Source organism: Odocoileus virginianus, chromosome 9, assembly GCF_023699985.2.
Source record: "Odocoileus virginianus isolate 20LAN1187 ecotype Illinois chromosome 9, Ovbor_1.2, whole genome shotgun sequence".
NCBI classification, from domain to species: domain Eukaryota; kingdom Metazoa; phylum Chordata; class Mammalia; order Artiodactyla; family Cervidae; genus Odocoileus; species Odocoileus virginianus.
The window spans coordinates 16,643,346-16,659,993 of record NC_069682.1 but is presented as its reverse complement, the minus strand read 5'-3'; the positions used below and the strand labels follow the sequence as shown (position 1 = coordinate 16,659,993).

General features: G+C 37.5%; 1 protein-coding gene across 1 annotated transcript in view; it reads right to left on the bottom strand.

Moving 5' to 3' along the window:
- PARD3 (par-3 family cell polarity regulator) overlaps positions 1 to 16,648 on the bottom strand; it is a 554,870-nt gene that overhangs the window by 245,126 nt on the left and 293,096 nt on the right. The window contains 2 exon segments of the mRNA XM_070472024.1: positions 3,914 to 3,997; positions 6,250 to 6,341. Of these exon segments, the coding sequence (XP_070328125.1) occupies positions 3,914 to 3,997; positions 6,250 to 6,341 (176 nt within the window).

The following is a 16,648-nucleotide window of genomic DNA, read 5'->3' as shown; positions in this document are numbered from 1 at the left end:
CTAAGAGCCATTTCCAATACACTCTGTTTCAAATCATTATTTCTCAGCAAATCACACACATTTGTATGGAACATCTTCCTTTTGTATGTCCTCTTCCTGGAAAGAAGATCTTTTCAGACATCACTAGCATTAAATCATATATTTCCTTTAAAGAACAGATCAAGTTCCATTGCTTCACAGCTCCACTTCCTCTAAATCCTACCACACACATGCATCAAGTTCTTTGGACACATAGTATAGATCTCTTTATGTAATACACATTTCTCAATTAGACTTTAAGTCCCTTAAAACTACAAAATCTTACTATTTCATAAGCCCAGCCCCGATTTCAGAATATACATTTTATCTTGCTTTCTAAATATTTAATATTATAGCATAATCATATTCCTAAGTAATTGGAAAGGCTCGGGAAAACTTATTAACATTAAGCCAGGATACATCCTTATTGTTTTATTTCTAATGTACATCAGGTATTTATTTTTATATGTATTTTATTTCAATAGCAATGCAGAGTTAGTAGGGATAGTCACAGTAAGCTTCGCTGAGCAATATTGTTGGGCTAGGTCCTAGAAATATAAAAAATTTTAACATGAAACATGGTTTTTCTGCCAAAGGAAATGACAATTACTTGGCAGATCCATCCTGAAAGTAGTAGCACTTGTGATTTAAATAAGGAGGTTATGTTTGACATTTAAATCAAGAGGAAATGAAATTATATGTGTGAAGTGAAAATTGATTTCAAGGTAGTGAAACTGTGAATAAAGAATTCTGGGTGGGGATCAGCTAATTTTATATTTTTGAATAAAATACAGGATGATAACTAGAGAAAAACAGAGCACCAAGGGGTATCAACACAGACTCCCCTGTGCAGCCATTTGTCCCCATTTTTAGTGCCCAAGGCAGTGGCTGGGGAAGGGCAGCCACAAGCCAGGTGTCACTAAAGAACGTTCAACCCACCCTAGAAGATGGCCTTTTAAAACTGATGCAGCAGAATCTTTATTCAAAAAACTTCATTATACCGCAGATCAAAATAATACCAAATACAGAAGCAGCTTTAAAAATTTCTCTAACATTGACTTCACATTTTCTCCAATTTCCCTGAATTATGTTTGATATTTGAGATGTTTCGCATCGAGTTTCTTCTCTTTAGGATGTATAATTCCCATTCTGTACTGTTCCTTAAAACTTTTTGACTTTGAAATTGAAATCAGAAAGCAATACTGACATGTATATGTCACTTTTAGAAAAATAAGTATTCATTAAGTGTTATTCAATTGATTACATCTCCAAACCTGACAGGGGCCCAAGTATGACTGGAATTTTGCACAAAGAAACTTATTCTCAGAAATTTCAACTTACATCCCACAAATATGTATTCTCATATTCCCACTGGATAATATATGCAATTTCTTCACGAGTTCCACTTAATTTCCTCCTTTATGCTATGCTGCATTGCTTAATTTGCCCTCACAGTCACCATGGAGCTGATGTAGGTTCCTTCATAAGGTGTCATCTCAATTAAAATCATCTTCTACAACAAGCCAGCTTGTTACCTAATTCAGACAACCCCTCCTCTATCAACTCACAACATCGGCATTTATCACATAATTATAACAGTGTGAGTTCCTGGCTATCACTCCATCTTGACTGCAAATCCCTGGAGACAGACCACGTCCCATTCATCCTTGCTTCCCAACACCTAACACAGCAAATGCTCGGGAAGGTTTCTGACAGACTGGGAAAGAATTTACTTGTCAGCATTTCTGAGGACAAGGGAGATGGGTGTCTCTGGCTCCTGAAGATTGACATCTAGAATTCTGGAGGAGGCCCCCTGTTGTTCTCTGCATCTTCGGCCTCACTCCAGAGAACCAGGAATGTCAAGACAATGAGGAAGCTCAAAGACACATTACAGGTGTTAAGCGGAAAGAATTCTGCTCTGTTTCCCAGGATGGAAATTGCTGATGCCTAGAAAGGGTTTATAAAGAATCTCATTGTCTTAATCTCTTTGTCCCTTGTACAAGAATGCTGTACAGGATTTTCTTCATTACATTGCCAAATCAACAGGGATTAAAAATGACACCTTCTAGTTCTGCAAAGGGATCCTTGTCTAGTTGAATGAATTCTGTATATCAAAATGAAATGCCATGGTAACCAGTATAAATACCTTCCACTGAATTAATCTGCAGTAGATTTATTTTTCTATCTTACAGTTTTTTTGCTTTAGGCTTTTTACCTATCTATTTTATCCCAACATCCTTTCACAATGTAGAAAATGTGTAATAAATGGCAGAAAATAATATGTTTGAAATACTGGTTCAAAGCTGGTCCATACACAATTGAGTCTCAGTTGTAGTGGGTTATATTCCACAAGCAGTTAAAGGCACACTAGTATTGGAAAGCTATCATCCATGCATTTTACCCTCTTAGCTTATTTTTCTACTCATGAAATAAATGGAAAAGGAATTTAACTTCTGAGATCATTTAAAATTATAATTTTTAAAGGAGATAAAAGCAAGGGCCATTTTGAAAACAACTGAGCTCATTTAAATAAAAGTTCTTTGACAAAAGTTCAGTGTTTCTCTAGAGTTTTAAAAAAAGAAGAAAAGAAGGGAAAAAAGTAAAAGTGGTCATAAGTCTGTGAATTTAACACCCTGCTCTCAATTCCAGGAGAATTTTTCATCTTGTTAGATAATGCTCACTTTCAAGCCTCCTACTCCAGCAGAGTTCTAGGTAAATCAATGTATCAGCTTCCAGACCTTCCATAAGGCATGTGCTTTACCAGAAACATGAAGTCTGGACACAGCACTGTCAGGAACATATACTAGGAAGGTAGTGCAATTGTTCAAACACTTATTTTAAAAAATTAAACAGATAATTCAGTCACACGCCTGTAATTGACATTCCATTCTCTTACAACATACTAGATGCTTATAATTCCTTTGCAAGAGTTGAAAGAATGTCCTGTGTTCTCACTCACTGGCCTAAGGCGACTTTCCAGCTCCCTGTTTTCTTCTCCCAGCACAAAGGAAGTTTAAAAATAAATAGATAAAGGGATAACAATAAAAGAAAGAAGTTCAAACTAAAAACACAAATAGATCATAAATATGTTTCAGTGGGTAATAAGTAGATCCTCAAAGGTTAATGCCTCTTCGCATGCCCCACCATGCCTCAGGAGGAGGCAGATGATGAAAGACTCATCAAACATTTGATTAGTTGATGTGATTAGCTGCAAAATCAGTTCTTAGTATTTGAATATATATAAAGCAAACAATAATTCTTTCATTGAAAGCAAGCACTTGGGTAAAAGAAACTCATGTAACATTTGACATATTTAAGGATACATCTTCTATGAAGTAATGAAGTCAGTAACAAACAGTGCAAAACTGTGCCATTTGGGTGGGCAGATTGAAGAGGAGACACAGATCTCACGGGAGGAAATAAATCTATAGCTTCTCTAACTTAAAAATTTTAGAACACAATTATAAAAATCATACAAAATTAAAGAACTAAACAAACATATAAACAAATTTTCAATGAATCATTTTCTATGTTATCCAGATAACTTATACTGGATACATGTTTTCCAGAAAAATGCTTGAAGAACTTCCTTACCTTTGCACATTCAGCTGGAGTTCTGGCAATAAAGGCTATCATCAATTTGCAGTGTGGTAAAATGTTTGCATGGATGTGATGAACAATAAAATTATTAGAATAATTCAAATGCCCGATTTCTTCATCAGCCTAAGTGCTTTCTGTGATTATGATGCATATGTGTGAAGGAAGGCAAAGTGGCCCCCAAATGAAAAGGCTTCTATTAAGCATATGCTAAGTCAACACTACTCTACATCTGAGCATAAATGAAGATAAAACACTGTACATTATGATTCAATTAAAAACCTGCAAGATACGTTACCTGCCGCCTCGAGCACTGAAAGGCACTACATGGATTCCCAGAGGCCCTCCATCGTTGGGGACTTGTACGAGCTTTACCATAGCACTGTGAGACAATGATGAATGAGGGAGCATGAACATGTACTGTCACAAACCAAAACCAAACCAAACCAAACACAAAACTGCAACGGCACAGACACACAGTAAACAACAAAAGAGGACAAAACAAAAATTCCAAGGGGCACACACGCATATACATTCACATTCTGGAATAGAAGCATGGTGATGAAAGCACATTCAACACTACATACCTGCACGCTAGTCTGAGGGCATGGGAGGGGAGCAATCATCAGAAATAACTATATTAAAAATCACCCAGCACATTGCTCTTGGACCACACTCTTCTGTATAGTCCAAGTTCACATTTTTAATCAGATCTCTAGACTTGCACTGAAAATTTCCCATCCTAATATCTAATCAAGGATTATGAAGACTAATGGGCCAAAGATGTTTCCATTGCACAGCACTTTATAATTTACAAAGCGCTCCTGCACAGGTCACCTCATTGATCCTTCCAATAGTCCAGTAAGGGCACAGCTCTGCCCCTGGAGGTAGCCATCCAGATAGGATGCCACCACCCTTGCTCCTAACATCCTGCCTGCTGTAAGCTCACTGTATATACAGGTGACACAACCCCAGTGGACACCCATGAAAAATCAAACAATTACCTTAAGAGTGTTCGTAATTGAACTCTCAAGTCTTTACACTGTTTATATGAAGTTACATGACTTCATTTGTAGACTTCTACTACATAACTACACTACTTTAATATTAATATCGTAAGCCCAAATTTACTGCAAATTGGTGTAATCTAGAGAATGTAAATTTACTAAACCATTTCAATGAGATTTCACTTTGTACGTATTTCTGTGGGTATGAACATGGCACAGAAATCTAAACAGTACTGATCCAATGAGCAATATTTGGAAATACTATTTCAACTAGATATTAGGTATCTAAGGAAACCTGGACAAACATAAGTAACTACCAATGGACTTGATCAGGATCCCAGTACAGTTCTTATGCACTGGAAAATGCCAATACTTCAACTGTATGTCTTAAATAAAAACCTGAGGTAATCCTATATACTGTAAGTACCCTGGTTATGTCATACAAAGACTCAAGAAAATTAAAGATAGGAATATCAAACAAATCAAAATTGAAAATATGTATATAGATTTAATCATATATACTACTTGGGACATTAGTTAATATCCTAATTAGCTAAATTAAAATTGTCATGTTGCAAAATATTTACTAAAGTAATACTATTTACATGGATATTTAAGTTTTTAATGTTTTCATAGAAGGTCCTAAAATCCTATTTCAGATATCATTAATAGCATTTGAACACCTATTTAATGTCTGTTTGTCAACTAAGGATAGTATGGTATTTTTGATACATTTATTTATTTCATAGTCTTTCTCAAAAGAACTATGACAGTACAAGTATTTCTTAAATGTAATTACTTAGAGAGCACTGGGTGCTGAATATCCAAACACAATCTGACTCAGGACCCTGTTTAATTTCACTGAGAAAATTCTTATAGCCCTTTCTTGGAAAACCAAGAAAAGACAAAATTAAGAGTCTAATAATTAAAGAAAAAAAGGGTCTAATCATTAATATCTCTACCCCAACTTTTACCCAAAGTCAAAGAAAAAATTTAGAATGACTGCTCTAAGGTAACTCCGACAAAGTCTTAAAAACATTTTCCATTCAAACATGACGTTATTTAAGATAATTGCAAAGTTGTGACAATATATGAAAGTTTTTCTTTGACCTTTTATACTTAAAATCATGTTCAAGGTCTCTAACCTCATATAAGGTCCCAGTCAAATATCTTGAGAGATTCTATTTCTTCAAATCAATAAAAACATATACTAAAATGACTGATGCTTACCTGATCCAACTAGTTTTTCAAGTAAAGTACGTCTATCTTTTTTAATTTGGCAAAGTTGAAAACAAACAAAATACTGACATACAAAAGCAACCTGAGAACAGTGACTGTGCCATGAACATGACAAACATTTTCAATCACATACTACTTTAGACTACCATTTAATAGTATTTGCCAAGGCATGAAACTCAGAGCAGGTACATGTGAACTTCCATGCTACAGTCCTAACATTAGATCATTAACTCAGTAGGTGAAAGATGCTCTTTGGAAAACAAACCAGTGCAAAGCATGTTTTAAATAAGCACAGACATTCCGCATGCCATACGGTTTCAGAATACTTGCTGCCATCAGTGAAGCTACATGGATGTCACGAACTTAGCGGAAACTGTCAGCAACTTACTCCAGAGAGAAGTTGGGGATGTTCTCCACACCGGTGTCGGCATGGCCCACGGGCTCCACGCGGCTGCTGTCTTCCTCTGCAACATCCTCATCCTAGACAAAGAGAAGCACACCCTGGGTCAGGTTTATTCTTAGAAAGGGAATGAAAAGAAACTGGATAAAACTGGAGTCTAACAGGCATTATGATCACATTAACTACGTCCCTCGTCTAGTGAGGATGACCTTTAATGATAACATGGGTTTGAACGTATGAAAAGTTGCATTTTAAAGCAGTAAGTCCCCGAGTTAGTATATCCCAGGGGGTGAACAAGACGCCTCTGCAGTAAGGAAAGGAAACATTAAGACTTATACCTATGTTAACTCCTTATCACTTTTACTTCACCTTTTGGTATATTTAATATGTAAAAATCAAACCCAAGATGGCGGAGCAGAAGGACATGCACTCATCTTCTCCTGCGAGAATACCAAAATTGTAACTAGCTACTGAACAACCATTGACAGGAAAATGTTGGAACCCACCAAAAAAAGATACCCCACAATCAAGGGCAAAGGAGAAGCTGCAACAAGATGGTAAGAGGGACCCAATCACATGTAAAATCAAACCTCATACCTGCCAGAGACGGTTGGAGGGCACAAACAGAACCTTGTGTGCACCAAGACCAAAGGAAAGGAGCAGACCTGCCCCACAAGAGCCCAAGGCAGACCTGCCTCTGAGTGTCTGAGGCTCTCCTGCAAAGACATGAGTCAGCAGTGGCCTGCCGCAGAGACAGAGATTCTAGCAACAGCAGTCCTGGGAGTCGCAGCGTGTGGCAATAAGTCCTCCTGAACGGGGTGACCATTAGCTACACTCACTGCTAGGAAAGTTCTGGACCTCACAACTGACTTCTCTCACACCCATACATGACTACTGGAAAAACCATACCTTTGACTATATGGACTTCTGTCGGCGAAGTGATGCCTCTGCTTTTTAATATACTGTCTAGGTTTGTCATAGCTTTTTTATCCAAGGAGCAAGCGTCTTTTAATTTTGTGGCTATAGTCACTGTCCCCAGTGATTTTGGAGCCCAAGAAAATAAAGTCTGTTACTGTTTCCATTTTTTCCCCATCTATTTCTCATGAAGTGATGGGACTGGATCCCATGATCTTTATTTTTGGAATGTTGAGTTTTAAGCCAGCTTTTCCACTCTCCTCTTTCACCTTCATCAAGAGGCTCATTAGTTCCTCTTCACTTTCTGCCATTCGAGTGCTATCATCTGCAAATCTGAGGTTGTTGATATATATTGGGTGTCCCTGATGGCTCAGCGGGTAAGGAATCTGCTTGCAATGCAGGAGACACAGGTTTGATCTCTGGGTCAGGAAGATCCTCTGGAAGAGGAAATGGCAATCCATTCCAGTATTCTTGCCTGAAAGATTCCATGGACAGAGAAGCCTAGCAGGCTACAGTCCAAAGGGTTGCAAAGAGTTGGACATAACTGAGCGACTAAGCATACATGCATGCAAGCCTACTACTGCTCTGAATATATTACTACAATGTTATAATATTCAAATAAAGGTACATTACATTGGGGACAGATATTTTACATTTTAGTAATCCAAACAGTTGAGACCATTATAAATCTTAAAGATTAGCAAAATCTTCAGTCTTATTGTCAGTTCCCTAGTTCCTATTAACACAGGTCATCAAAATGAACATGAAGTTAGTCCAATCCTAGACTTAAACACTTCATCCTGTGAAATGTCACATAAGGTTATCCTAAGCCCACTGACTGATCATTTAAAGGTAAAGGCAGTAAGATCTTAGCCATGAAGAACCACTTCTGTTTACTTCTGTTACAAAGGATCAGGTGCAGGGAAAGGGACAAAGAATAAGCAAACCATCTCCCAGCATTGCACTCTTCCTTTCAGAAAGGCAATAGTTTGTCCAAAAAAAATATTATATTCCAACATGTTGTAGAAATTGAGTAAATATGCTGGTGCTTCAAAAGGTGCATGTGGAATAAATGTGATGGTCCATAAAAGTAAATAAAATATCACCCAAGAATATACCTCTCTTTGTCATCTTGTCCACTGTCTTTTCACTAAGCAGTTCACTAACAGTGATGTTGACTTTGCAGGATCATCTGAATAAGGATAAACATGTCTGGTGACAGCAACGGCTTTATTATCCAAATTAGAATACTTAGAAAAGACTCAGAATCTCCAAACACAGTGACTAAGAGGCTCACGTGGGCTTTACTTTGGCTCCACAGTGTCTTATACCCAGCAGGTAGTATGCAAGTATTTGCTAATGAAAACAAAATCATCCTCAGGAATCTCTGGGGTAACATGCTTCCAAATACAACTCAATGAAATTTATTTAATTTACATCTTGGAGGTTTATGTGTACAATTTACATACCCATAATTTGTTAGGTTTATCTTTTTCTACTATATAAACTTGATAACAGTGAGTTTATATATGAACTTATTAAACCACCTAATGAGAGTCTACCATTACAGAAAAGTTGTATATTTTTAACTCATAGTATAAATGTATAAGCCATTAACAGAGACATCAATCAACAAAATGATAAGCAATGGCTCTAAGTTCAAGATAGAGCATCAAATGATATTTCAAGTCACTAAGGCAATATGAAGGCAAGGTAGTTGGTATTGCCCAATTGACATTTCCTCTGAGAATCCAGCAAAATAAGAAGCTGGATGTGCCAAGTTCTTCTATGAGTTTAGATAAACTCCATGCATCCTCAATGGTGGAGCACCGCATGAGGCCAAACTACTTGAAGACTGATGATCCTGTGCTTTGAAGGGCTCTGCCTATGTCCTTCTTAGTCATTTATCTCTTTTAAGCACCAGTACATGATACATTTCCAAGGTGAACCAACATCTGAACCTGCCTAAGAGCCACACTTACAATGTAAACAATAAATTCCCAAAATTAAGCTTTTCCATTGGGAGTTGGGATAGACAGGAGAGAAACACAGTAGTATATAAATCAGATGGAAAACATACAAACAGTTTATGGGTTAAAGACATTTAGTTTCAGGATTCATTAATAATTTAAGCACTGCTGAAACACCACCACAATAAACAACTGGCAGAAACACCTATGCAGCACTGGGAAATAGCCACATAAATGAAATGCCCCAAACTATAGTGATGAAACAGCAACTGATAATTGACACATTCACTGTTCCCACAGTGGCCATTATCAGGGCCCCAAGAGCATGAAGAATGTTATTTCATGTCGCTGCATATGGTGTTGAGTTATTTTGCAAAACTCACTGCCCTGAGGCTGGGCTGCAATTGCTGTGGGAACTGCAGTCTGGGAATGTGCACACAGCAACTTTGTGCTGCTTCAGTCTGTTGTTGCATACTCTTCAGAGCTGCAACTGAACACAGTCACTTTCAGCAGGAGTTACACACTGAATTCCACTGTAACCACAGTAAATGAAGCTCAGTTATTAAATGTGCCAAATCAAGATGGAAGGCCTAGAGTAGTAATTTAAACTATGCAGTGTGAAGAAATTTTTTCAGGTGAGTCCATGTACTTTCTGTCCTATCCCGTCTATTTTACAGTAGAGAATAGTGGTTGAGAGTTCAGTTTTGAAAATTAAACAGACCTGGATGTGAACAAAGAGTGTGCCATCTGCCAATTTTACATCCTTAAACAAGTTATATATCCCTTCTGTATTTCTATCCCTTCTTCTGTAAACTAGGAACAATAAAACCATCTAATTCTTCTTAAGATTACTGAGAGGAAAAAGTAAGATAAACCCATGTCACAAATTAGAACATAGTACCTGACACATGGTAATTGACAATAAATGTTGGCTGTTATTGAAAAGAGAAACAGTAAATACATGACATATAAAACATAACTCAGTAATTGTTTTAGGGTAATGTTATACAACCATAAGATATTTTAAGAGTATATATTCACCCTTTCATACTTTGTGTCTTGCAGTAAAATTTAATACCAAACATATTACCCACTCAATTAAATACAGAATGTATCATATGCATTTTAGAAAGCTACATAAAACCCATAATTTCTTGCACTTTGCTTTATACAAAGTACTTTCATCATAAAAGGGTTTCAGAATGAGAAAACATACCAAAAATGATAAACAGCTAAATGCTGCCTTGCTGCTGTTGTCCATTCACTAAGTCGTGCTCAGCTCTTTGTGACCCCGCGGGCCACCAGCGCACCGGGCTCCTCTGTCCTCTACTATCTCCTGCAGGTTGCTCAAGTTTTGTCCATTGAGTCTGTGATGCTCTCTAACCATCTCATCCTCTGCTGCCCCCTTCTCCGGTTGCCTTCAATCTTTCCCAGCACTGGGGTCTTTTCTAATGACTTGGCTCTTCACATCAGGTGGCCAAAATATTAGAGCTTCAGCTTCAACAACACTCCTTCCAATGAATATTCTACAATCCAATAAATGGCAGGGAAAAGAAAACACCATGGGTTGCTAATAGAGGAAATTTTCAGAGAGAAAACAGATGTGAAGACCTGTGACGGGGCTATGATTTCATCCTGCTTGAAAGCTCTAAGTTAGCCTGCCACATAGCTTCATGGGTGTCAAAGAGGACACCTTGGTTCAGAGACAAAGGACAGTTCATTACAGCAATGGCATTAGCCAGAGTATCACCCATTTGGGTACTGATTCCTAAGCTAAAATTCTCAAAGGTGATAAGAAGAGGGCCAGGGGGCATTGGTCTCCACAGGAGAAACTGGGCCCAGGGAACTGGAACCCTTTACACAAACAGTTCACATGCCTGCTCACTGCTCTGGAGGGAGACCCCGTGTCTGTCTTCCAAGGCTGTTTGCCGTACACACATGGTTGAAAGAAGAGTGCGGCACAAAGGCCTTCATTCTCAAGATGTACAGAAATGCAAAAGAACCATGGAAAATTATCTCCCAGTAACAGAATTTAATCTGAGCATTGCCAAGTGGTAGCATCTGCAGGCCCCTGCGGGAAGGCACGGCAACCCACTCCAGTATTCTTGCCTGGAGAAGTCTGCGGACACGGGAGCCTGGCGGACTGTGGTCCACGGAGTTGCAGAGTCGGACATGACTAAAGCGACTGAGTACACACACACAGTACATACACACATTTGTATGATCGCTAGCAAACTAAAACTGGGAACATGATTAACACACGCTCTATGATAAGAATGTCTTTTGAACAGTAAAACATTAAATTCTACTACATGAAGAGAGTTATACCTTCTATATCAAGGGAAAAACATATTTTTCAATGTAGAACAATATGCCCAATCAAAGAAAAACAAAAATCAAGTGTGAAAAAAAAAAAACACAACACCAATTAGACAAGCAAAGTCTATACTTCCTCTGGTCCCTTTCCTATAACATTATTTTTGGATGTCTTCCAGTAAAACCCAGAAAACTCAATGAGACAATGGACAGAACGCAAGGTAAGTCCAGAATATGGTGACAGTCCAGCAGGACACAGAAGTCTGGGAAGTCCGTCTCCATGAGAAAAATCATAATAATAATTACTCTGATATTTTCTAGTATCTGGGAAATATTTTCAGAGACCTGATAGAGAATGATGGGGGGAGGGGGGGGGCGGACACAGACTAAAGTATAGACAGAGAAAACAAACCAAACTGTCAAAATGCCAAAGCAATCAGCTCCAAGAACAGCAAAGGAAAATGCGTGGGAAAGGAAACGTAATCAGAGAACCCACTCGGCTAAGCCGTGAGCGGTTCTCACATCACCATATAATGTGACACTGAGTATTGATTCCACTTGGAATTTTCATGTAACAAGACTTAGAGGAGGGGAATCAGGAAGGCAAATGTGGCATTAAAGGGAAAACCCCATCTTCCATAATGACAAATCAAAAGATGTCAATAGCTAGTAACCACAAAACAACAACATAAATATTTTATTCCGAAACATGGAAGTAAATACTGGAAGGAACCAACATCTGCATAAATTGGGAGCTGCTGCCTCTAGTGACTCTAGTGAGAGGGTCTGGGGAACACAGGGAGTGCTAGTTTTTTTCATTAAATGCCTCCCAGTATGTTGTATTTAATTTTAATTTAAATCTGGCACCAGGTATACTTCAAACAATAAAAGACAGGAAACCCAACTTGCCAGGAAGGCAGTATCGTGCTCAGGTCCCTGGCAGGCGCCTTCCTGGAAGCTGCCCACGACCTTCTCCTGTGGGTCCCCCAGATGACAGTTGAGGTGCACAGGAAGACACTGATGGGGCGGGATGCAAAGTGCGACCCTGGCTCAGCAGACTCCTGCCTCAGAGAAGCCAGGATGTCTCATGACATCACCAAAGGGACAGCTGCTTGTCAGATATCTAGTTTTTCCAGTCCAGATACAATTTACCAATCAAAATAATTTAATTATCATACAAAGATTGTTCACGGAAACCTTTATCAGGTTTCCAGGAAAAGGGAGCAAAACAAAACCAAAAACCTCACCAAAGTTTATACTCTTATGCAGAGGGGGAAATAATTTTTCTTAACCCTTTATCTGTGATATAAAACTGACCTAAGCAATGTTTTTAAGATGGAAGAGTCAAGCAGTAAGAGGAGAGGGGAAAAAATGAAATTAGGCTAAATCCATAATTATCTTTTTAATTTCAAAAATTATCTAGTTGTATTTTTTCCTTCTTGTGCACTAAATATTTTCTCTATATTCACAGATTTTTGTTAATAATATCCAAAAACTTAAGTGGATACTATTGCAAAATAGTACAGAATTGGTAGTTAGAACACTTAAAATCTGAATCCTGCTTCCATCATTCATACAAGAGGATAAACTTTGTAATCGGCTTGTTTACAAAACAAGGAAAATTGTCTGTTTTATGGAACACAATAAAAATTCACCCAGAAAGCAATCACCTGCATCTCTGCATTCATACTCTTGAGTTCTGAGGATATAAATATTTTGAATAGCTATTACTTTAAAGAAAAGCCTACAATTTCAAGAAAAAATTTAAATACTGTTTAAATGTGTTTTAAAAACTTAAGTTATCCTTGCTTACTTAAATTTCCAGCATACCAATCTTTGATTTTTATGTTTAGGAAGCAAGAAAGGAAAAGAAAGTTCTGATGATATCTTGCTAAACAAATTTATAATATTCTTCCTCAAATGTTGTTATTATTATTTTTCATGTAAAATAATTTAACCAGTTTAATTACGCTGCTACACAAGTGCTCAACTAAATGATCTTTTTCACCTTTTTGAAGTTTTGGAATTCCAAAATTTTCCAAACTTAATGAGAGATACATTAACTCTTAGTGAGCCATAGCTTCCAACACTACTTGAATGTTGACAGTATGAATTAAACCACTTTAGGGGATCACATTTGGTGGAAAATAAATTCTGAGGGGAATCTGTTTCCAAGTCCCCTGAGTATCACAAATTGGATTCCAGAAGGCTTTTGTGTTAAGGTTGCCACTATTTGATTAATTAGCCTAATCCCCAGGGAAAAATAATTTTCCATCATATGTGGAAAACAATTGAAAACATTTGGCGGGGGCGGGGGGGGGGTGGATTTCACTGTTGAAAATGATAAACCTATAAGCAAACTTCTAAAGAAATAAAATCAGGAAATGTGTAATATTTTATTTAAAGATCATTGTATTCTACTAGAGCAAAAGCACTTTACCAAAAAGAATTAAAATGCTCTTAAGAAAAGACAGTACTAGATAATAAGCAAGACTTTTAAAAAATAAAACTGCCTTCTTGTATTATACAGGGAAAATAATAGCTCTTATACCTTTAAAGGCAGTGCAGTTCATCTTAATATAAACTTGCTCCACAGAACTCCAGAGTTCAATGTCAAATAACTTTGGATTAAATGAAGAATAATTCAGTACCTGCGATGTTGAATATTATATGTGAGTTGCCCACCCTCAACAGGATGCCTAATACCCTCATCTCAAGTTAATACTGATCAAACGGAATGGCAAACACAGTCCTGAACACAGTCCATGAAATTTCCATTTCCCACAGAAATGAAACATTTCCTGTCTTGAAACATACACAACATGACTCCACACAACCCAAGGCAAGAGAAGAGTCTTTTAGAAGAAGAACAGATGGTGCTGATTTATGAAGCTATCTAACCACAGAGAACAACAAATAGTATGTATCTTTGCACCTGTTACATGCACAGTGGAATCCTGAAATTAAGTTTCAAAATCTAAGCTTGCTTCTTATAGATTATTAGGTTTCAGGGAGTGGAGGAATCCTATCAGGCATACTTAGTCTGACATCCAGTCACATGCAGGAATCTTCCTCCAGGATTCCTGTACTCCAAGAGACACAAAGGAAGCCTTACTAAGTATCACTGAGTTCAATAACTAACTCCAGCATCCCTCCTGGCATCCTCTGCCTGACTCCTAGCATATTTATCCCAAAGACTTGACCACTATCACCACTTCAACAATATGGAAGCCACTTATTTTGCAGGAAGTAGCTCTACTGCCCAGGTTCCCTACCACACACCAAAGGCTAAGTGTACCCATTAGGTGACATGATTTTAACCAGCGTAATCAATCTGGTTCAAGTGTGGCTTCCTTATCAGACTAATACCCATTGGTTTCTTTTGAACATTCCTGAAAAAAACACTCTAATTTATGGATTGTAGAAACAAACTGATTTTGTGATCTGACCAATTTCGCTGTTCTAACTAACACTTAATCCTTACAGAGGTGACATTTTAAAATGCTTTATCTTCAGGGTAAAATAAGTGCAATACATGAGTAAGTAAATATCTAGATTTAATTTAAAAAAACAATTTATAACTATTTTCTCTCAAAAACTCAATTTCTCCTTGGCTTAAAAATTATTACAAAATTAATCACCAATTTGTTAATGTAGAAACTTGTTGTTCAGTTGCTCAGTCATGTCAGACTCCTTGCGACCCCATGGACTGTGGCACACCAGGCTTCCCCACCCTTCAATAACACCTGGAGTTTGCGCAAAGTCATGTTCACTGAGCTGATGAGGCCATCCAACCATCCCTTCTCCTCCTGCCATCAATCTTTCCAGCATCAGGGCTTTTCCATTCATCATCAATCTTCCCATTCATTAAAAGGCTCTTTAGTTTAAGTAAACTTTTACTTAAATCAGTAAAAAATGAAAAGTCTAAACAAATATTTCTTCATAAAGACAAATCACTTCTTCGAAAGGCAAGGTACTTATGAATTTTAAATTTTATAAATTTTAATTAACAAAAAGTGATAATTGCTAGCATATACTGAGGACTTCCAATGTGCCAATTACTAAAGAACACACTTCTCTATTCCTCAATACAACCTCAATTTAGTCAACAATACAACCCTTAAATATATTTCAGCAAACAAAACAGATGGGATCTTTTTTGTGAATTAAGTTTCTTCTAGTCTTTTTTCAATTATAACTGAGCAATGTAACCATGTCATAAGTTCACAAATCTTTGAGCACAACGTAACCTGGATAACAGAGCTATGTTGCTGACATGCAAAGTATTCTTTAATAAAGTTTACTGAACGCTCTACATGAAATTATAACTAGACATATAATGGGTCCACCCTGTACATTAATCCGAATTAAAGAAATACAACATTCTCCGTCTCAAGAGCTTGCTGGAATAGATTCATGGCTATCACTACATGCAAAGCATCCTACCTATTAAAGCAAAATTTTTAGGGAAAAGAGAAAGAACTAATTTTATGAAACATCTATAACACACAACAAACTGCCTACACAATCTTTCATTTAATCCTCACAACAAGGCAGGAATGTTTATTATGAAGAAATTAGGCCTAAAAAAGATTGCAGATTTCTCTGCAGCAGCAGCCCTGTGATTTTGAGAACAGTCTTATGGCCTGTGCTTCTTCAGTTTCACTCTTTATAACCCAGAGAAGAGGAGCCAAGCACAATTCAGTACTGGATGTGACCCTCGCCAACTAGTAAGTCAGGGCCAGGGTCTGTGAGAAAATATAATAATCATGTTGTAACAAATATTAGACTCTGAACATATAATACATGTACTTTCATATAGAGGGAGAATTACTGTTAAAATATTTTTGTCTATGAATTTTCATTTTAGGCTGTTGTTCAGTAGCTCAGTTATGTCCAACTTCCTCTGACCCCATGGACTGCAGCATGCCAGGCTTCCCTGTTCTTCACTATCTCCTGGAGTCTGTTCAAACTCATGTCCATTGAGTCAATGATGCCAACCAACCATCACATCATTTTAGGAGAAACATGTAAATAATGGTTTCCCAGGTGGTACAGCATTAAAGAATCTGACTGCTGATATAGGAGACCTGGGTTTAATCCCTGGGTCAGGAAGATCCCCTGGAGAAGGAAATGGCAACCCACTCCAGTATTCTTGTCTGGGAAATTTCATGGACAAAGGAGGC